Source organism: Elephantulus edwardii, unplaced genomic scaffold (assembly GCF_000299155.1).
Source record: "Elephantulus edwardii isolate Elephantulus edwardi_28Jun2011 unplaced genomic scaffold, EleEdw1.0 scaffold00109, whole genome shotgun sequence".
NCBI lineage: Eukaryota > Metazoa > Chordata > Mammalia > Macroscelidea > Macroscelididae > Elephantulus > Elephantulus edwardii.
In genome coordinates, this window is record NW_006399859.1 from 6,093,242 (window position 1) to 6,115,297 (window position 22,056).

At 38.8% G+C, this 22,056-nt stretch overlaps 2 protein-coding genes across 2 annotated transcripts in view; both read left to right on the plus strand.

Moving 5' to 3' along the window:
- The window catches only part of TSG101 (tumor susceptibility 101), a 65,726-nt gene that overhangs the window by 35,426 nt on the left and 8,244 nt on the right, over positions 1-22,056 (plus strand). Inside the window, exons 6-7 of the mRNA XM_006892026.1 lie at positions 8,749-8,815; positions 17,658-17,749. Of these exons, the coding sequence (XP_006892088.1) occupies positions 8,749-8,815; positions 17,658-17,749 (159 nt within the window). The remainder of the gene's footprint in view (positions 1-8,748; positions 8,816-17,657; positions 17,750-22,056) is intronic.
- LOC102870018 (UPF0568 protein C14orf166-like) lies at positions 9,677-10,675 on the plus strand. The gene has a single exon (XM_006892025.1). The coding sequence runs from the start codon at positions 9,767-9,769 to the stop codon at positions 10,499-10,501; it is 735 nt and encodes a 244-aa protein (XP_006892087.1). The 5' UTR covers positions 9,677-9,766; the 3' UTR covers positions 10,502-10,675.

The following is a 22,056-nucleotide window of genomic DNA, read 5'->3' on the forward strand; positions in this document are numbered from 1 at the left end:
TATCTAGCATCACAATTCAAAAGCACCAATTTTTCATCTTTCATTCTTATTCATTGTTCAACTTTCAGGCGCAGAGCAAGTAATTGAAAAGACCATGGCTTGGATTAGTCACACCTTAGTCTTTAAAATGAAATCTTTGTTTATCAGCTCTTTGGAGTGGTCCTTAACAGCACATTTTCCTGATGTAACACATCCTTTGATTTCTTGACTGCTGGTACAGGATGTTGATTGTGGATCAGTATAAGGTGAAATCTTTGACAACTTCAATCTTTTCTCCATCTGTCATGACATTGCCTATTGGCCAGGTTGTGAGGAATTTTGTTTTCTTGATGTTCAGAATTAGTCTTTCTCTTCTCCATCATAATTCCTTATCTAGTTTGTGGGGTCTTAAAGTCTGCAAGTGACCGTGCTGGGCACAACACTTGGGGTGTTTTTTGGGCGGTGGGGGGTTGTTTTGTTTTTTATTTTATTATTTTGTGTGTGTATGTACTGTCAAATTGGATCTAACTGGTACAGGAGGAGATTGTTGCTCCTTCTCCAGCAGAGCATATGGTGGATTCAAGCTGTGCATCTTTGGGATTGCGAAGCAGCTTCTTGCCACTAGGGCACCAGAGCTCCCTACAACAATTGGTTTTATCCTTGGTTACTTGGAGCACAAGAGGATTAAGAGGAGACTATGGAAGTCTTTGATCTTCTGCACCAAATATTCAATTCCTTTTCACTTTCAACAAGCAAGGTTGTATCTTTTGCATAATGCAGATGTTGGTTAAGACTTCCTTCAATTCTGATGCTATATTCTTCATATAGTCCAGCTTCCTGAGTGATTTTCTCAGCATAATGGCAAAAGGCTATAGTCCTGACAAACACTTTTTCAATTTTAAACCATGCATTGTTCCCTTGTTCTGTATCACAACAGTTTTTTGGTCTAGGTATAGGTTTTGAATGAGCACAATTAAGTGTTCTGACATTCCTAGTCTTTTTAATGTTGGCCATAATGTGTTATGATCCAAAACACAAACATCCTCTGGCATTCTGTGCTTTTATCCAAGATCTTTCTGAAATCATCAACACTACCACTCATTGCCACAACCTCTTCTGGGTCCAGCTTGAAATTTAGGTAGTTTCCCGTCAACATACTACTCTAGCTGGTTTTGTATTATCTTCAGTAAGATTTTACTTGTATGTGGTATTATTGATATTCAGTAATGTCCACATTCTGTTGGATCACCTTTTTCTGGGAATGAGAATAAATACAACTCTCTTCCAGTAGGTGGCCACATGTAATTGTCTTCCAGACTTCTTGGCATACACTAATAAACTTGCCCAGGACTGTTTTTTGAAACACCTCAATGGGTCTTCCATCAATTCCTGGGACCTTATTTTTGCCAGTACCTTCAGCTTGAACTTCTTTACTCATTATCATTGGTTCTTGATTATATCCTTCATCCTGATATAAGTGTCAAAAGTTTGGTGTCAATAAATTCTTTTTGGTACAGTGACTGTTATTTTATTTGTTCAAATAATTTAACCACTGACCACTTAAGGATAAAGATAATCTTTCAACAAATTTGGGCTCCTAAGCAATTTTTTTAAAAAAAAAATTTCTACTTGTATATTGATGTTTAAAGTGGAGCATTCTAGTGAATGATCACATTATGGTCATTTTCCTAGTCTATACTTAATTCACATGTAAATCACATGAAATAGTCTAGAGCTAATTTAAGTTACTGAAAGACTAAGCAAGTTACACTGTTATGTGCCAAGAGACCACATTGTTGTTGTTATGTGCCATCGAGTCGCTTGTGACTCAATAGCAACTCTGTGTACAAGAGCCCTAAACGCTGCTCTATCCTGTGCCAACCTTGCCATCTCTGACACACTCATTCCCACTACCCCAATCACAGAATCAATCCATCTCATCGAGGGTCTTCCTCTCCTGTGCCATTCCTCCACTCTCCCAAACATGATGTCCCTGTCCAAGAACCAGTCTCTCCTTGCAACATGCCCAAAGTATGTCAGACGAAGCTTCAGAATCCTTGACTCCAAGGAGCATTCACGATTTCCAGGACAAACCTGTTTGTTCTCCTAGCAGTCCATGGTATAGTCAACATTCTTCTCCAGCACCACACAGCTCAAAGACATCAGTTCTCTTTCTATCACCCCTGTTCACTGTCCAACTCTCCAATGCATAGCACGTAATTGCAAAGACTGTAGCCCAGATCAGGCGCGCCTTAGTCTCCAGGCTGACATAGTTGCTCTTCAGTACTCTTGAGATGTTCCTCACAGCTGACTTTCCCAATGCAATTAATCTCTTGATTTCCAGGCTGCTGTTACCAAGAGTGTTGACTGTGGAGCCAAGCAAACTTAAACTGTTAACTATCTCAATTTCTTCACCATCCATACTGATGCTGCCAATTGGCCCAGTGGTGAGAATCTTCATCTTCTTGACGTTGAGCTTCAGTCTGTATTGAAGGCTGCAGTCCTTGACCTTCTGCAGCAAGCGCTTCAGGTCCTCCTCGGTTTCAGCAAGCAGGGTTGTGTCATCTGCATAACGCAGGTTGTTGATGAATCTTCCACCAATCCTGATGCCACATTCCTCCTTTTACAGCCCAGCGTCACATTCCTCCTCTTACAGCCCAGCATCTCGGATGATCTGTTCTGCATACAGATTGAAAAGGTATAGGAACAAAATACATCCCTGATGGATCTCCTTCTTGATTTTGAACCATGTAGTGTCTCCTTGCTCTGTTCAGACGACTGCCTCTTGGTCCAAGTATAGGTTTTGCATAAGCACAATCAAATGTTCTGGGATTCCCATTCTTCTCTGAGTCAGCCATAGCTTGTTGTGATCCACATAGTCAAAAGCCTTTGCATAGTCAATGAAGCACAGATAGACATTCTTCTGGTATTCTCTGCTTTCTGCCAAGATGCATCTAACATTAGCTGTAATATCCTTAGTACCACGACCTCTTCTAAATCCAGTCTGCACATCTGGCAATTCTCTTTTGACATATTGCTCCCGTCATTTTTGGTTAATTTTCAGCAGAATCTTGCTAGTATGTGATATTAATGATATTGTTCAATAATTTCTGCACTCTGTTGTTACTTATTGTAGTGATAATGTACTTTATCTGTATGGAGAATATCCATTAAATTGTCAGGTATGGCTGTAAAGAAAATAAAATTCCCCTCTCAACATGAATTACCCCAGGAATTGGGGTAAGTACAGTTATCCTTCAGTATCAATTATCAATGGAAACTTGGTTCCAGAATCTCCTTTGAATACCAAAGTTCACAGATTCTTGTCTCTTTTGTATAGTTGCATGGTATTTGCATATAACCTACATGCATTCTCCCTTTTACTTTAAATCATGTCTGGATTACTTAAAATACCTAAAACAAGGTAAATGCTGTGTAAATAGTACTTTACACTCTTTCCTAGATTTTTTTTTAACCTGTTGGGTGCTACCAAATCTAATCCAACTGGCATAGGAGGAGATTGCCCCTCCTTCTCTAGCATAGCATCTAATGGATTTGAACCATGCACCTTCAGTATTGTAGCACAGCTTCTTGCCCCTAGGCCACCAGAGCTCCCTTAGCTTTTGAGGGATTGCTTTGACAGTTAATTGCTTTTTTGTTTCTTTTTCCCTGCAATTTTGCTGCTTGTGGCTAGATTTATCTGAAAATACAGAAATCTACTATATTTAAAAATTATGCTCAAAGTTGAGAATTTATACAATTCTGTTATTATCATTACTCAAAACATTTATATGCATGACTTTATGCTGTCAGTAAGTTGTACACTTGTTAAAAATTGAATAACAAAGTTGTGTGTTATATTTACAACTATTCCTTCCTGCTCATTTCGCCTCCCACTGCCTACCCCCGCTCTCCCCCCCCCCCCAAAAAAAATAGTAGCTACCGAGAGCATACATGTGCATCAAAGACCTAATTTGATTTGGTTCCTTGGTTTGAAGGTTTAGAGCTATAGTTTTGTGGAGCATCCAAATTACTTGGCCTAATAACATGTTTAGTCTTTCTCATCTACCTCATCATTCCTTATGTAGTGTGTGATCTTAAAATTTCCAAGTGACCATCTGGGCATAGCAGTTGATCTTGCTCTTTGTTTACTTGGAGCGCCAGAGGGTTTTTTTTGGTGTTTTGTTTTTTTTTTTTAAATTTTTTATTATTTTTTGTGCGTGTACCGTCAAATCAGATCTGACTGGTACAGGAGGATATTGCGCCTCCTTCTCCAGCAGAGCATCTGGTGGATTCGAACCGTGTTCCTCTGGGATTGCAGTGCAGCTTCTTGCCACTAGGCCACCAGAGCTCCCCGGAGCGGCAGAGTTTTAAGTGGAGGTTATAGAAATAATTGGCTGCATGAAGAACTGCCTTCTTTGCCATGAAAGCAGAAGAGTGGGTTGGTTTCAGACTGCTTTTTCCCCCCTTGTTGGTATTATGTGCTGTTGACTACAAAAATAATAACCCTGTGCACAATAGCTCTGAACCTTGCTCTATCCTGAGTCAATCTCACTGTCTCTGACACATCTCCCGTCATTATCCCAGTTATTGTGTCAGTCCATCATCTGGGGTCTTCCTCTCCTGCATTATCCTTCCACCCTTCCCAACATATCCTTCTCTAAAGACTGGTCCCTTCTGGCTACAGGCCCAAAGTATGTGAGATGGAATCTCAAAATCTTCGCCTCCAAGGAGCAGCTTTTTTTCACCTTCTCCAGGGCAAACCTGTTACTTCTCTTGGCAGTCCGTGGTATGTTCAGTACACTTCTCCAGCACCACAACTCAAAGGCACACAGATTCTTCTGTCTTCCAGTTCTCTAATGCATAGCAAGTAATTGTGACAGTGGCTGGTATCAGGTGTTTTTTTAGTATCTAGACTGATATCCTTGCTCTTTAGCACTCTTGAGAGGTCCCTGAGAGCAGACTACCCCAATGCAATTTGTCTTTTAATTTCCTGACTGCTGGTGCCAAGAGTTTTTAGTGATTGTGGAACGAGCAAACTGAAATTATTAAGACCTCTATCTCTTCTCCGTCTGTCATGATGCTGCCAATTGGCCTAGTGGTGAGAATGTTCGTTTTCTTGATATTGAGCTTCAATCCATATTGCAAAATATCTTTAACCCTCTGCCGCAAATGCTTCAGGCCTTCCTCAAGAAGGGTTCAGCAAGAAATCTGCATAATGCAGATTGTTGATGTGTCTTCCTCCAGTCCTGATGCCAAATTCCTCCTCATAAAGCCCAGCCTCTCAAATGATCTGTTCTGCATACAGATTATCGAAAAGGTATAGAAACAGGACACAGTCCTGATGCACTTGTTTTCTAATTTTGAACCATAAAGTCTTTCCTTGCTCTATTCTGACATCTGCCTTCTGGTCCAAGTATAGGTTTTGCATGAGCACAATGAGATATTCTGAAATTCCTGTTCTTCTCCTCAATGTTAGCCACAATTTGTTGTGATCCACACAGTCAAATGCCTTTGCATAGTCAATGAAACTACATGCCAAGGTCCATCTGACATTGGCAATGATGTCCCTAGTGCCTCTTCTAAACCTAGCTTGTGATATTAATGATATTGTTCAATAATTTCCACACTCTGTTGGGTCACTTTTTTTTTTTGGAATGGGAATAAATCTGGATCTCTTACAGTCAGTTAGCCATGTGGTTGATCTCCAGATTTCGTGACACAACTTGGTGAGCGTTTCCAGATATGTCAGTTGGTATTGCATCAGTTGCAGGGGCCTTGGTTTTTGCCAGTTCCCTCAGAACAACTTAAACTTCTTCCTTCATCACCACTACATCTTAGTCGTATATTGTTTCATTAAAGTTTCCTGTGTTGGCCAATTCTTTTTGGTACAATGACTTTTTGTACTCCTATCATCATCTTTTGATGCTTCCTGGACTATTCAGTATTCTGGCCTTAAGTATTAGAAATGCTTTTGACTTTCCCATTCTAGCTCTTTGCCCATTTCATTGTAATCCTTTGGTTTAACTTCTCAACACTCTAGTGTAATATGCAGACTCTTCTGACATCCCTCTCAGTCTTTTCTTCCTCCTTTATCTCCCCCTTTATCTTTGTAATGATCATTTGTATTCTTCATGGATAATATTCTTGATATCCTCCCAGAGCTCATCTGACCTTCTCTCATTAGTGTTCAAGGCCTCAGATCTGTTTGATGGGATACATTCAAGGTCAAATTTTGGATCTTACGAATTTTATTTTGTTTTTTTTCTTTAACAAACAGAAATTTACTCTTTTACACTGGAGGATATTAGAAGTCCAAATTCAGGGTACCGGTTCTAGGAGAATGTCCTCTGTGTATCAGCTGTGGAAGAAAGGCCTTTTCCTTAAACATCTGTAGGCCAGTGGTCCCGAGAGACCTTCGTGTGGTCTATCCTTCCTTAGGATTAAGGAACATCCTAACATAGGGAGCTAGGTCCAGAAAGATGCATTCCACTCTTGGCAGTTCTTTCTTGGTACTGATCATCCCCCCCCCATTATTGCACATTTTAATCAGAGACTACAGATGAATCCAGATCAGAAAGGTAGCAATAACAGAAGTTATCATTGGTTCAAAACTTTTGGGAACCATAGAAGGTAGCGGAACCCCTGAAACTATTGCTCAGAGATAATCTTTACAGAGAAAATATCCCCTGAAATCTTAAAATGAAGCAATAGTTTGGCTAGTGTTTTTTAAAAATCAGCCTTGAGCATATTGCTTTTCTAAGAATGATGTATATGGCATCAGATTGACAGTAGCAATAGGTGTAAGATTAGATAGGAACCTTCATGAGCAGTAAATTCGTGTTAGTGGAGGAGGACAATTCTGTAAAAAGAATGAGAGTGGTTGTAGAATATAGAGTGCTTGAAGAATATCAGTGTCACTGATTTGTACTCATGTGAAACTGTTGCATTGGTATTTGTTTTGCTGTGCATATTCTCAACAGCAGCAAGATCAAGAGAAAGAAAAAGGCAATGCAGAACTGTATTGTTGAGAATAGCAGTGCTCTTTATTATTCCAACTTTTTGTGAACTTGAATTTTTTCCCAAGTGTTTTAAAAATGAAAAATTGAATTACATATCTTTTTAGCTTACATTAAAAGAATTATAGTCAAACCTCATTTTTGACTGGTAACCTCAGTATAGTATTTATTGGTTGCTAACTATATGTCAGAGCTAAGCACTTCATGTCTTTCTATTTAATCATCACAGTAGCTCTATTTGCTGCATATTATTATCCTATTTTATTTTGGCTCAAAAATTACTTATCCCTATTACCTGTTTTATCACTCTTGGATCAAATTACATTTATTGTCAACCCAATTAAAATTAGAAAACTTTGATAAAGTTATTTGCTTTACAGAGCCTTTGAGGTAGTAAAGGAAAATTGTTATAATTATTTGAAAATTCTTACAACTTTAGGTTGGTGTTTTGTATATGGAAGAGAGAAATAGTATTAGGGAGGGTAGTAACAGTATTTTACTGGCACTTAAGATAGTCTCAGCATTTCATGAAGACATTAGAATGCCCTTCATACCTGAGAAGAAGAAGAATTTGTAACTTTTTTAGAAGTTTTTAATTTCTAAAGTTAAATGCATCAACAACCTGCATTATGAGTATGATGCAACCCTGCTTGCTGAAACTGAGGAGGACCTGAAGCGCTTGCTGCAGAAGGTCAAGGATTGCAGTCTTCAATATCGATTGAAGCTCAACATCAAGAAAACAAAGATTCTTACCACTGGGCCAGTTGGCAGCATCAATATGGATGGGGAAGAAATTGAGATAGTTAACAGTTTAAGTTTACTTGGTTCCACAGTCAATACTCTTGATATTCTACAACAGTGGCACCATGAAGTATTTGACCTTTTGTGAATGAGACACTTCACTCAGCATAATGTCCTCCAGGGTCACCCACCCATTTTGGACAATATTTCATGAGTTCCTTGGTTTTCAATGCAGCGTAGTATTCCATTGTGTGACTATACCACAGCTTCTCTATTCATTTGTTTGTTGATGGGGATTATTTCTATTTTAAGGTCAAAATTAACTTCTATCCTTTCTCCATGTTCTCTAAATATTTCTCCTTCCCCTAAAACACCACTGTCATTAATTAGTGTACTCTTTTAAAGAGTATACAAAACAAACATTTTTCAAACATGCTGGAATTTAACATTTTTGCAAGATACAGTGTTTTCCAATAGAGTGTTTCCAGGTTTTTGTTTTTAACTAGCCTCTGGATAGGACGTCTAACCATACTATGAAGTCTTTTAGAATCCAAAATCAGGCAGACAAAAACAATGTATTCTAATTGGCCAGTGGTCTTTAAAGAATCATGGCAAGATTCTTTGAAGAAAATTTTTGTCTCTTTCTGGGACATGATATTGGTTTGGAGACAAATAGAATTATCTTCCTATATATTCCAAATTGAACCAAATTGAATTCTTGTCTCAGCTTCCTTGAGAGATTTTAGAGCTGACCATGCTGACTTGTTTGCCTTGTTGGGTTTGTATGAAGGGTTTTAACTCATGTTAAATTATTTGTGAATTAGGTGATTTGAAGATATTTACTGTTTGACGTAAAGAACTAATATGAAAATGTTTTGTTTTGATGCTGACATTGATTCTGGAACTGGATGCAATTTTGCTCTGGTTTGATAGTGATGTTTATCTTGGTTGATAGCTTACATGTTCAGGTCTTTGCATATTATTAAAAACTGTTAAAACTTATTTTTAGCTTCCTACATGCCAGGTATGCCAAGTGGAATCTCCTCATATCCATCCGGATACCCTCCTAATCCCAGGTAAAGAAACATCATTTTTTGAGTAGCTGTATCAAATATTCTCTCAGTGTATATAAAACAATAGTAATAGTTGTGTTAAAGTAAAAGAAATCTATTTGAAACTTAATGAGAAGTAAAACTCAGTTTATTGGCTATATATACATATACCTCCTTGTAAAGGATTTTTTTTCCCTCCAATCTAGAGAAATGTAACATCCTTTATTTTTACTGGAAGGGAAGGCCTAGTGATGATAAACTTAACTTGGTTTTTAAATCCTTGCTCTGTCTCTTATGAAAGCTTTGCATATTCATTGCAGATAGTTGATAATAATAATAGAATATTATTGTTGTTACGTGACATTAAATTGCCTGCAACTCATAGTGACCCTATGTACAATAGCTCTAAACTCTACTCTAGCCTGAACTGTCTCACTGTCTCCAACACACCTGTCCTAATTACCCCAGTTACTGTGTCAGTCCATTTCATCTGGAGAAAATACTTTAATTTTTTAAAGTAAAAACTTGTACTTTGGATAAATTCTAGGGATTCAGTTAATGGTTCATAGACTGGGTCTTGTCCCTATCATGCAGTTCATAAACTGTACGTACTACTAACCTTTGTTCTCCATTTGATAATAACATAACATGTAAATTAAAATTGTAGTAAAATTAGTCTATAAATAAAATACACTAGAATATCAATGAGAAATTATTATTTATGTTTTAAATATATACTTATTTTAATAGTATTCTAAAAGTGCTTTCCAAAGGTAGTCTTGGGGATAATTTAAAAATTAAGGCTGACTTGTGCTGTTAACCTACATGATATTTCCAGCTAAAAAGACTTTTTAAAAAAAAAAAAAAGACATTTTTGGCCCCTCTTGCCGCATCGCGAGTGACTGTGCCGCCTGCTCTTCCTCGCTTCTATTCTCCCGGCAGAGGCCCGGGGGACCAGAGGGAGAAGCTGGGACCATGTTCCGATGCAAACTGACGGCTCTTCACTACCACAACCCTGCAGGCTTCAACTGCAAAGATGAAACAGAGTTTAGAAATTCTATAGTTTGGCTTGAAGACCAGAAAATCAGACACTACAAGATTGAAGACAGAGGGAATTTAAGAAATATCCATAGCAGTGAATGGCCTAAGTTCTTTGAAAAGTATCTCAAAGATGTTAACTGTCCTTTCAAGATTCAGGACCGACAAGAAGCAATTGATTGGCTTCTTGGGTTAGCAGTTAGACTTGAATATGGAGACAATGCTGAAAAATACAAGGATTCAGTAACCGATAATGCAAAAAATGCTGATAATGCAACTAAAAATGCAGAACCACTGATCAATTTAGATGTAAATAATCCTGATTTTAAAGCTGGTGTAATGGCTTTGGCTAACCTTCTTCAGATTCGGCGTCATGATGATTACTTGGTAATGCTAAAGTCAATTCATATTTTGGTTCAAGAGCGCCTGATGCAGGATGCAGTTGCTAAAGCGCATCAAACAAAAGAGGGCTTGCCTGTTGCTTTAGACAAGCATAATCTTGGTTTTGACACAGGAGATGCAGTTCTTAATGAAGCTGCCCAGATTCTGCGACTGCTACATATAGAAGAGCTCAGGGAGCTACAGACAAAAATTAATGAAGCCATAGTAGCTGTTCAGTCAATTATTGCAGATCCAAAGACAGACCACAGACTGGGCAAAGTCGGAAGATGAACGATTTAGGATATCAGCTGTTGATCTACTTAGTACACTTGGGGACTATGTACACTTCTGGCATGTGTTTGGAAATCAAATGTCACATTTTCGAGGGAGACATCCCAGAAAATTGGCCATGTTCTAGAGATCTACCATCATTACTTTTTTTTTTCTTTAATAAAGTTTGGGGAAATGGAAAAGAAAAAAAAAGACGTTTTTAACTCTACTTAGCTTCTAAGCTTTATAGCATAACTTTTTTACAGATAAATGTAGCCAGATTTCCTGAGTATTTACCGTAACTCTGTGTGTATTTGTGTGTGTGTATGTATATAGAATCTTACTAGTTAAATGAACATGATTATTTATATTTTGGACTTTCCTGTTTTAATTTTAGTTTTGAGAATATACACAGTAACACATGTACCATTTCAACAATTTCTGCATGTACAGTTCAGTGACACTAGTTACAATCTTTAAATTGTATAACCATTCTTATCCTCTTTTTTAAATTACTTATTATCTGGCCCTTTCTCAATTCCAGTAACCAACTGTATAATGTAGTGAGAATTTCATCACTATGGGTACGCAGAGAGTTTACTGTCAGTAAATATAAAGATTTCCGTGATAGTAATATATACAAGCTAGGTCTAAGATTTTTATTTCCTGAGGCCATGAATTTGTCTAAGTTCTCCAAAAGGAATCCTGGTCAGAGCCTTGAAATTGTAAGCTGCAATGGCTAACAGCTGCTAATAAGAAGAACTTTGAACATACAGAAAATGATTGTTAGAGGTACTATCAAATTAACTTCTGAAAAGTATAAAGCCATTTAAAATAAATAAACTTGTAGATAAAAATAAAAGCTGGAAACATTGACAAAAATGTACATTTTACTCATATACCTTGTTTTTCTGACCCATAGCTAACCATCTAGCAGATTTTCAGAGACAATAAATCCTGTGGGAGGAGATTCTTTTCTGAGATTGATTGTAGTAAGTTCCTTTTGAGGTAGCTGCTTTTCAAAGACTTTGTGTTTTGTCTGTTGTGCTGCAAGCTAATGATGTGTGTAGGGTAACTGTATTCAAATTGTAATCTGTGTTTCCTTCTTTTTTATGAGTTCTTTGTGGAAAACCTAAAACTAATCTTTTGTCTTAAAGGAGAATTCAGAAATCAATGATACCAGAATGATACATTATTTCGAAATAATGAGTGCAAAAGTATTTACTCTTATTGTAGAAAGTTGTACTAGATTATTTCTAAGATCTTTTCCAGATCTTGAGATCTTTGAGTTTTCTTTAAAACTTCTTTTCTTCAAAACAACTATGAGATATCATCTCAACCCAGTAAGAATAGCAAAATTTAACAGCAAACAACAAATGCTGGTGAGGTTGTGGAGAAACTGGAACCCTTATTCACTGTTGGCGGAAGTATAAAAGGCTGTTTGGCACTTCCTCAAAAAGTTGCAAATAGAAATACCATTTAACACAGCAATTCCACTACTGGGAATATACTCCAAAGAGACCAGAACTGCCACCCAAGCAAATAAGTGCACACGCATGTTTATTGCAGCTTTGTTCACAGTAGTAAAGAGTTGGAAACAACCTAAGTACCCATCAACAAACGAATGGATAGAGAAGCTGTGGTATATTCACACAATGGAATACTACGCTGCTTTGAAAAACAAGTAACTCATTAAATACTATACAAAATGGATGACCCTGGAGGACATTATTCTTAGTGAAATATCTCAGTCACAAAAGGACAAATACTGCATAGTGCCACTGTTGTAAAACAGGACTGATATTTAGGTTTGGGGGAGACTGAGAAAGATGGGATAAATTATGTATACTGCATTTTAACAGATGAGGGAGAGAACTGTTTAAAAGGGCTATATCATTAGGTATTATTCTTATGACAGGAGTCCAGAACAAAGGCTGCATAGTGGAGTGGACTTGGGGGGAGGGACTGTATAACAATGTAAGAATTTTTCTTTTACTTTTCAAAGAGAAGAGTGAACTGGGGAGAAGGGGTGGTCAGGAAGAAAAGTGCAAAAATGAATGACTGGAAATCCAAAATCTCTGTAAACTTTCACTAAAAATTAAAAAGAAAGGGGGGGGGAACCCTGCATCATGTATACAAGGAAACTAAAGAGCCTTTCAGCAGTACTTGTTCCAGTTTTGATATGTGTACTAGCAAGCGTGTATTAAAATTATTAGGAAATTGTTTCTGATACCAGAAAAGACAAAAACCAGTAAGTGCTATGAGATAGAGTTATACCTTCAAAATAGCAGTCACTTGTTTGGAAAATAGGAGCTTGTAGATGAAAGAAGGTGTTTTGGAAAATAACACTCTCTCTACTGTCTAGTGCCTCTACATCAAGAATACCACATGTAAGAGGCTTTAATGATTGGAAATTTGCCTTCTCACATTTTAAGAGGCTTCAAATCTGCATTAAGCCTCTGGCGTAAGGAGAAGCCTTGTTCTCTGTGTCTTGTCTACTACTGAATTCCTTGATGATCTTGTGGTCCTATTATCAGTGTACTCCCTATATTCAATATAGCCTCAGTAATTTAACACTTGTCCCAATGAGGTTATATCCACATGGTTAGGGAGTAAGGATTTAAAATACTTACTTCAGACAAACACAGTTTTCACTTTGTAACAACCATAAAGAACAATACTATATGACCTAGAGATAAAAGGAACATATTGTGTATCTGGAGATGTATTTGAGACAGGAGATATTTGGAAATAACTTGGAAGAAACTTAGTGATTATTACTTCTAGTCCATTCATTTCATAGAAGCAAAGTGGTAGAGACTCCACCAGAATAAGCATGCTCAGGATGTGAGTGCAGCGGGGTAGTGAAAGCAACGAGACGATAAGGGGGATGTTGAGGCAAGGTGGAGCAGTAGCAGGGTAAGCTTAGGAGGAGCTTTCCACAAAGGTAAGGCAGTTCTCAGAAGTTTTGGTTGTCATTCTGGTTGCTAGGTACAAGGGAATGGAGAGAGGCCAGGTACAAAGAAGTGGAGGTGGGACATTTTTGTGAGTGCTGGTGCTAAGCACAGAGACAGGAGGGATAGTTTGTAGTTATAGGAATGAGTCAAGTTCCTAGGTCAGATTTTCATGCCTCTTACAAAGATGTGGAAGATACCTACTTCCCCCCCCCCCAAAAAAGTCTCTTTGAATGAATAAGAAAATAATTCTAGTTAAGAGAATGTAGACTTATGAAGTCAGTAATTGAAGGGAAATATACTTGTAGCTAATTACAACCGCAGTAATCATCAGGGGAGCTCTGGTAGCCAAGTGAGTAAGGAGTTGTGCTGCCAACCCAAAGTCAAGTGTTTCAAATCCTCCAGCTTCTCCTGGGAGAAAGATGGGCAGTCTTTTCCCGTGTGACTTACAGCCTCTAAAATCCCACTAGAGGGTCAGCTATGAATCTGTTTCAAATCAGCAGCAACTAACAATACCACAATTCAAAGGTATCCGTTCTTTTTCAGCCTTTCTTTTTCCATTGTATAGTTTTCATAGGTATGTGAGGTGTCTAAATATACCATGGCTTGGGTCAAGTGTCCCTTGGTTCTCAAAGTGAACTATTTGCTCTCTGACACATTAAAGAAGTCCTTATTTTTTTTTTGCCAAGGCCTTCAGTGCAATGCCTTCTTCATTTGGTACCACTGGTTCTTGATCAGGCTGCTTCCTAAAATGATTCAGTGTCACAAATTCTTTGTGTATTCTTTCCGTCTTCTTTTGATGCTTCCTAGATTATTCAATATTTTGTCCATGGAATCCTTCAGTACTGCAACTCAAGACTTGGATTTGTTCTTTAGTTGTTTTTTAGTTTGAGAATATAAAGGCGGAACTTAACAGATCATTAGAATCTACTGATAGACAGTTCCAAGGTAGAAGTATGGGTCATCCCCTCCCCTGCTATGTATAGCTCAGAAACCTAATGATGGTTCAGCTAAGAGTTGGTTTTCTACTACTCATCTGTTTGCTATACTGTGGTGGCTTTTGTGTGGCTAAAGAATACAGACATGTCATGGATGCTAAAAGAGCAAACAAATCTGTCTTGGAAGATGTACATTCAGAATGTCCTTTAGGAGCAAGGATGGAGAGACATCATCTCAAGGAATTTGGACATCTTATCAGGAAGTATCAATCTCTGGAAAATGAGATTGATTGACTACAGTGATGGGCTCAAACTAGTAATAGTTATGAAGACAGTATAGTAATGAGCAATGTATATTGAGTAGGAACCAACTGGATGACATTTAACAAAGTTAAGATGACCAGTTGTCAGCGATGTTATAAACGATGTATAAAAACGATGTAGGAGCTTGGAGTACAGTGCTTCTAAGTAAAATCTGTTAAAATCTGATATGAATATTTGATGTTGGTTGTTGTGTACCATCAAATCGGATCTGACCCATAGCTGACCCCCTAATGTGTTTTCAGAGGCAGTTAATCACACAGGAGATTGCCCATCCTTCTGCCATGGAGCAGCTGGTCAACTTGAACCAGATGTCTTTGGGACACGTGCAGCACAGCATCTTGCCACTAGGCTATCAGAACTAGTGAGGATTTAAAAAAACAAACAAAAAAAACAACTTTATTTCATTAAAAGACTATTAGGGATAAATATTACCAAAGTTTACCAGTAAACCAAAGCACATATTAAGTGAAACAACTCCCTCTAGCCTATGAAATCAGAAGAGAATAGCTTTCTCATATATTATTGCTTCTAATCCTGATACTTAAACTTCCATAGAAAATACTGTTGCTCTTTGTCATGGCAAAGGTGACACTTAAATTATCAGAGCCAAGAGTGAATAAGGGAGCTCTGGCGGCCTAGTGGCAAGAAGCTGCGCTACAATCCCAAAGGCACATGGTTTGAATCTACCAGATGCTCCGCTAGAGAAGGAAAGACAATCTCCTGTACCAGTTGGATCTGTTTCTACAGTATTGGGGGGGCTGGTGCTGTTTGAATATTTAATCACTTCCTCTTTTTTAAAAAAAAGTGTTTTGTTTTTTCCCCATTCTTAGGATCATTCCCATACATTGGCTTAAAGAGATAAAAATTGAAACAACAGACAGTATCTCACCTGAGCTAACCATTGCAAAGTGCATTAAGACAGTAAACAACAAATGCAGCAAGGTCAAAGGGAGTGGAACTCTCATACAGTGCTGGTGGGGACTAAAAATAGAAATAGGATCTATCCAGCAATTCCACTACAAGGCATAAATCCTAAAGAAATAAGAGCTGTGGCACAAGCAGATGTATGCACACACATGCTCATCGCAGCATTATTTACTATAGAAAAGAGATGGCATGGAGCTCTGGTGGCCTAGTGGCAAGAAGCTGCACTACAATACTGAAGGTACGTGGCTTGAATCCACCAGATGTTCCACTGGAGGAAAGGCAGCTTAACTCCTGTGCCAGGATCCTATTCAGTGGTACACAAGAAGAAAATAAATTATTTTTTAAAAAAAGATGTCAGTAGCCCGTGTCCTGTCATGGGGTGATAAGATAAAGCAACTGGTTTGTTCACACTGTAGTCCTTTGCATCATGAAAGAATAAACAAATTCTCATACGCTGCATAACATGTATCAGTCTCTCGAGAAAGTTGTGCTGCTAACCCAAAGGCTGGCAGTTCAAACCTACCAACCATTTTTTGGGGAAAACATGGACAGTCTTCTCCTATACACTTTACAAACTTTGAATACCATTAGAAAATTAGCTATGACTCTGAACAGATTCAACAGCAGTGAGTGGTTGTTTTTCTTTTGCCATTGAGTTGCTTGCCCTGAACCCTGCTCCATCTAGAGCCAATCTCATTATCTTTGACAAACCTATCCTCATTACCCAGTCACTGAGTCAGTCCATGTCATCTAGGGTCTTCCTCTCTTGCACTGTCCCTCTACCCTTCCAAGCACAATGTCCTTCTTCAAGGATAGGTCCCTCCTTGCAACATGCCCAGAGTATGTCAAACGAAACTTCAGAATTGCCTCCAAGGAGCAACCTGGTTTTACCCTCTCCAGGGCAAACCTGTTTGTTCTTAGCAGTCCATGGTATAGTCAAGACTCATCTCCAGCACCACAATTTAAAGGCATCAATTCTTCTGTCATCCTTAGTCATTGTCCAGCTTTCTGATGCATAGCAAGTAATTGTGAAGACCATGGCCTGGATCAGGCACACGTTAGTCTCTAAACTGATATAGTAGGTTCTCAGTACTTTGGAGTGGTCCTTGACAGCAGATTTACCTAATGCAATTTGTCTTTTGATTTTTGGACTGCTGATGCCAGTAGCAGAGCCGAGCAAGCTATAACTGTTAACAACTGTAACCACTTCTCCATCTTTCATGGTGCTGCCAATTGGCCCAGTGGTGAGAATCTTTGTTTTCTTGATGTTGAGCTTTAATCTATATTGAAGACTATAGTCCTTGACCTTCTGCAGCAGGCAATTAAGGTCTTCCTCAATTTCTGCAAGCAAGGTTGTGTCATCTGCATAACATAGATTGTTGATGAGTCTACCTCCAATTCTGATGCCACATTCCTCAAAAAGCCCAGCCTCCCAAATGATGTGTTCTGCATATAGATTTAAAAAGTATGGGAGAGCTCTGATGGCCTAGTGGCAAGAAGTTTTACTGCGATCCAGAAGGCATGCAGTTCAAAGCCACCAGCAGCCCTGCAGGAAAAGGACGAGCATGCAATTAACTGCCTTTGAAAACCCGCCAGAGGGTCAGCTATGGGACGGTTCCAATTTGACGGTATATAACAACAAGAAGTAAATAATAGACAAGTATTGCTATGAATGAATGAATGAATACTGGCAATATTCCCAGTAAAGAAATATTGAGCACAATTTCATTAAAGAAACTAGAAAGGAAGAAAAAATTACTGGTAATCAAAATTTCAGGGAAGAAGTGAGTAAATATGATTATATCATGGTTATGTATGAACGTTTGAATGAAAATCATTTTACTTTGTAAACTTTCACTCATATCACAGTCTTTTAAAAATGAAGAAAGTGTCATTAATGCATTTCTCGCGAACTTTACTTGCGTACACACCAGAAAGTCTGAAACTCATTAACTAGTTTAACTTTCAGAATAAAGTTCTTAAAGATACGACAGGATATCATCTCAACACTTAATTTTTTCTGGTTCTCTTTAGTGGTTACCCAGGTTGTCCTTATCCTCCTGGTGGTCAATATCCTGTCACAACAGGTTCTCAATACCCTTCTCAGCCTCCTGTGACCACTGTTGGTAAGTACCATTGAAAATTTGTCTTTCTTTTCATAAGGAACATCCTGTGTTATGTAAAAGCCCTATTATAAAAAGCTAAGAAAAGACTTATACACAAATAGAATTATCCTTGTATGGTTACCAGAGATGAGAAGGGAGGACAAGAAGAGTAGAAAGGCAATAAAATAAGGAGTTGATCAGACATGAAAACCAACCAGTTCATGCTGGCAGAAATGCAACCAAGGTGCTCTTTCTCACATATTTTGGGCATACTGTTAAAAGGGACTAGTCCTTAGAGAGGGACATCCTGCTTGGAAAGGTGGAGGGTCAGCACATGAAAGGAAGACCCTCAGTAAGACAGATTGACACAGTGACTGTTGCAGTGGGTCAGCTGTGTTGGAGATGGTCTGATTGGCTCTAGGGCAAAGTTCAGAGTCATTGTTCATAGGGTTGCTATGAGTACTATTCACTTCAGTGGCACAGAATAACACTAACCGCAAACTACACATATTGATATATCTGAGGGAGTGTTTCTCCAACTTTGTGTTGTAAAACTTACCTGAATGTGTTTTGGAAGTGAATGTTGAGAAGTGTGGAAAAATGGCATTATAAAACCACCTTCAGGGAAAAAAAACCCCAAACAAACCCACCTTCAATCAGTAAGAATTAGTTATGCTAAAAGGGGAAGAATTGGCCCAAACCCAGAGGAGTAGTTAATTGACAATACCAGTTGTCCCTGATTTATAAATGAGATCCATTCCTAAGTGTGTCTCTGAGTCAAATTTGTAGATAATTTGGAACAGCTTATTTCATAGACCCAAGTGGTCAACTCAAATGATCACACTGGGATACCTTCTCACTAGCTTCCAGTCTTATAAGGAGTTAACTTTCAGTCTTGTAAGGAGTTCTGCACTGACATGTCTTATTTTAATGCACCCCTCAAATTTCTTCAGGATTGTGGGCCACAACTTGTGTACCATTTCACACAGATTGTCAAAGTCCTGTATTCAACTAACAATAACTTTTTAAATATAAATCTCCTGATCTCATAGGCTCTAGCCATAAAATTCAATCATTACTCTGCATGGGATGCCAGTTAACCCTAGGTTATCCTCAGTTACCCACACCCAATTTTAAAGACAATTGTCACTAGTCCTTTAATGTTACTTAAGTTTGCCTTACTTTCAAACAATTGAACTAGCCTCTACTTGTAACAAATCCTTTACGTTTCTTTCATTAACAATCATGGAGTCAGAAATGGAGCATAACTGACCATCCATTGGGTTTCAGAGGCTGTAAATCACACAGGATAATTAGTCGTTCTTATTGCTCAGAGTTGTGGATAGATTTAAATTGCCAGAGAAAACATGGCATAGTCTTTGGATTAGCAGCCCAATCCCTTATGGACAAAGCCTGGCAGTAGTCATAGAAGCTTAAATACCTGTAGTTTAAGAAAGGTTTTTTTGGTAATCAAGTAAAAGAATTTGCAGAGTTTGTACTTAATGGAGCTTACCAGGATGTCTTTGCTCATATGTTGTTGTTTATATGTGCCGTTGAGTCACTTGCAACTCATAGCGACCCTATGCACACAGCCCTAAACCCTGCTCTATCCTGTGCCAGTCGCACTTGCCTCTGACTCACCCATCCCGATTACCCCAGTCACTGGATCAGTCCACCTCATAGAGGGTCTTCTTCCCCTTCTGCACTGTCCTTCCACCCTCTCAAGCATGATGTCCCTCTCCAAGGACCTCTCGCTCCTTATAATATGTCCAAAGTATATCAGATGAAGCCCCAGAATCCTGGCCTCCAAGGAGTAGCCTGGTTTAACCCTCTCTAGGATGAATCTGTTTTCTTGGCAGTCCATGGTATATTCAGTACTCTTCTCCAGCACCACAAATCAAAGGCATCAATTCTCCTTCTCTCCTGCCTACTCATTGTCCAACTCTCCGATGCATAACAAGTGATTGCAAAGACCATAGCCTGTATCAGACTCACCTTAGTCTCCAGAGTGAAACCATTACTCTTCAGTACCCTGGAGAGGTCCCTAACACCAGTCTTTCCCATCGCCATATGTTTTTTGATTTCCTGTCTGCTGGTGCCAAGAGTGTTGACCGTGGAGCCAAGTAAACTAAAGTTGTTAACAATCTCAAGCTCTTCACCATCCATCCTGATGCTTCCAATTGGTCCAATGGTGAGAATCTTTGTCTTCTTGACATTGAGCCTCAATCCATACTGAAGGCTGCAGTCCTTGACCCTCTGCAGTAAGTGCATGAAGTCCTCCTCAGTTTCAGCAAGCAGGGTTGTGTCATCTGCATAACACAGATTGTTAATAGATCTTCCACCAATCCTGATGCCACACTTCTCCTCATAGAGCCCCGCCTTTCGGATAATCTGTTCTGCATACAGGTTGAAAAGGTATGGAGATAGGACACATCCCTGGCATACACCTTGGTCCAAATATAGGTTTCACATTAGCACTATCAAGTGTTCTGGGATTCCCATTCTTCTAAAAGTCAGCCACAGTTTGTTATGATCACACAAACACCTTTGCATAATCAATGAAACACAGATACACATTACTCTGGTATTCCCTGCTTTCAGCTAAGATCCATCTAACATCAGGTACAATATCCCTAGTACCACAACCTTCTAAACCCAGCCTGGACTTCTGGCAATTCTCTGCTGATTTGCTGTTCCAGTCGGTTTTGGATAATCTTCCGTAGAATCTTGCTTGCATATGAAATCAATGATATTATTCTATAGTTTCCACACTCAGCTGGGTCACCCTTCTTTGGAATGGGAACAAATATAGATCTCTTCCAGTCAATTGGCCAAGTGGTTGTTCTCCAGATTTCTTGGCACAACTTGGTGAACATGTCCAGGGCAGCATCTGTTAGCTGAAATACCTCAATTGGTATTCCTGGGTCCTTGTTTTTCTTAACCCCTGGAGAAGTTAGTCCTGTACATCAGTTTTTTTATTCTTTTGATCCTTCTTTTTCCTTCACCTTAGATATGTAGTGACCAGTTTTGAATGACCACTTGTAACTTTTTTGTTTAAATCGTCCATGTATACATTGTACTTAGTTCACGTATGCTGTATTTTATATAATCATTTTATATGTGTTTTATATATTTACGGTTGATCAGTGCCTTTTATCACCCCATCTCATCAAATCCCCATTGTACTTTGCCTGTTCTTCACACCCCTCCAGTCTCTTCACGAATCTCTGCTACCCTAGTGGTTTCCCTGGTCGTCCATCTCCCTTCTCTCCTTTCCCCTCCCATTTTGAACAGCTATAAATACTTTGTTCCTATTTGCTAACTGAAGTATCCATATCATCCATTTTGTCAGTTCTTCCCAGGTGGATCCTCCCTTATCCTGATACTTTTCAGTGTGCCTTGTCTGTACATTGTATGTCTGCTCTCTCCATCCCACCCACCCCACCCCCCCCAATTCTCCCCACCCCCGGTACCCTCCTGTTTTCACAGTAGGGACCTTGTGCAGTATTTGTCTTTCTGTGACTAAGTTCTTTCACTCAGCATAATGTCTTCCAGGCTTGTCCATGTTGTGTAGTTTTTTACAAATTCTCTTGCAAGTTTTGAAGACCCCAGATGCTTCTACCAAGCTAGGATGTAGAGCTATGTTATGAACTATGTTATGTCAGTTGATAGCATTGTCCCACAGGATTGTTGTCTTAAGTCCTCAGCTCAAATATTCCTGCGGAATATTTGGTTGTATCTAGAAGTGTCTGAAACTGTGCCTCCTGTGTGCTTTATTTTATATGTGAATATATATACACAACATAAACATGTCTACATCCCCGCCTTTTTTCATCAATCACCAGTTCAGTGGTTCTCAGGATTATCCTCAGATTTGATAATTAACTAGAATTTGCTACCCCTGTAGCCCTAAGCTCCAACAATAAATCATTATCCCTATGGCCCAAATCACCCAGTAAGCAAAGATATTCTAACAGCTTAGAGATCACATCTCAAGAGCCAACAGCAAAGGTTAGATCTCTTTTTGGATAAGGTTCATTTCTTTATTACAACGGAAGCACTGTAAAATGTCTTACTTTGTTTGAACTTTTTATTTGAAAAAATACTCACTGTGGCGAGGTCTGGTGGCCTAGTGGCAAAAAGCTGCAATCCCAGAGGTGCACAGTTCTAATTCACCAGATGCTCTGCTGAAGGAGGGACAATCACCTCCTTTACCAGTCAGATCCATTTTGATGGTTGTTGTTGTTGTTATGTGCCGTCGAGTCGCTTGCAACTCATAGCGACCCTATGTACAACAGCCCTAAACTCTGCTCTGTCCTGTGCCATTC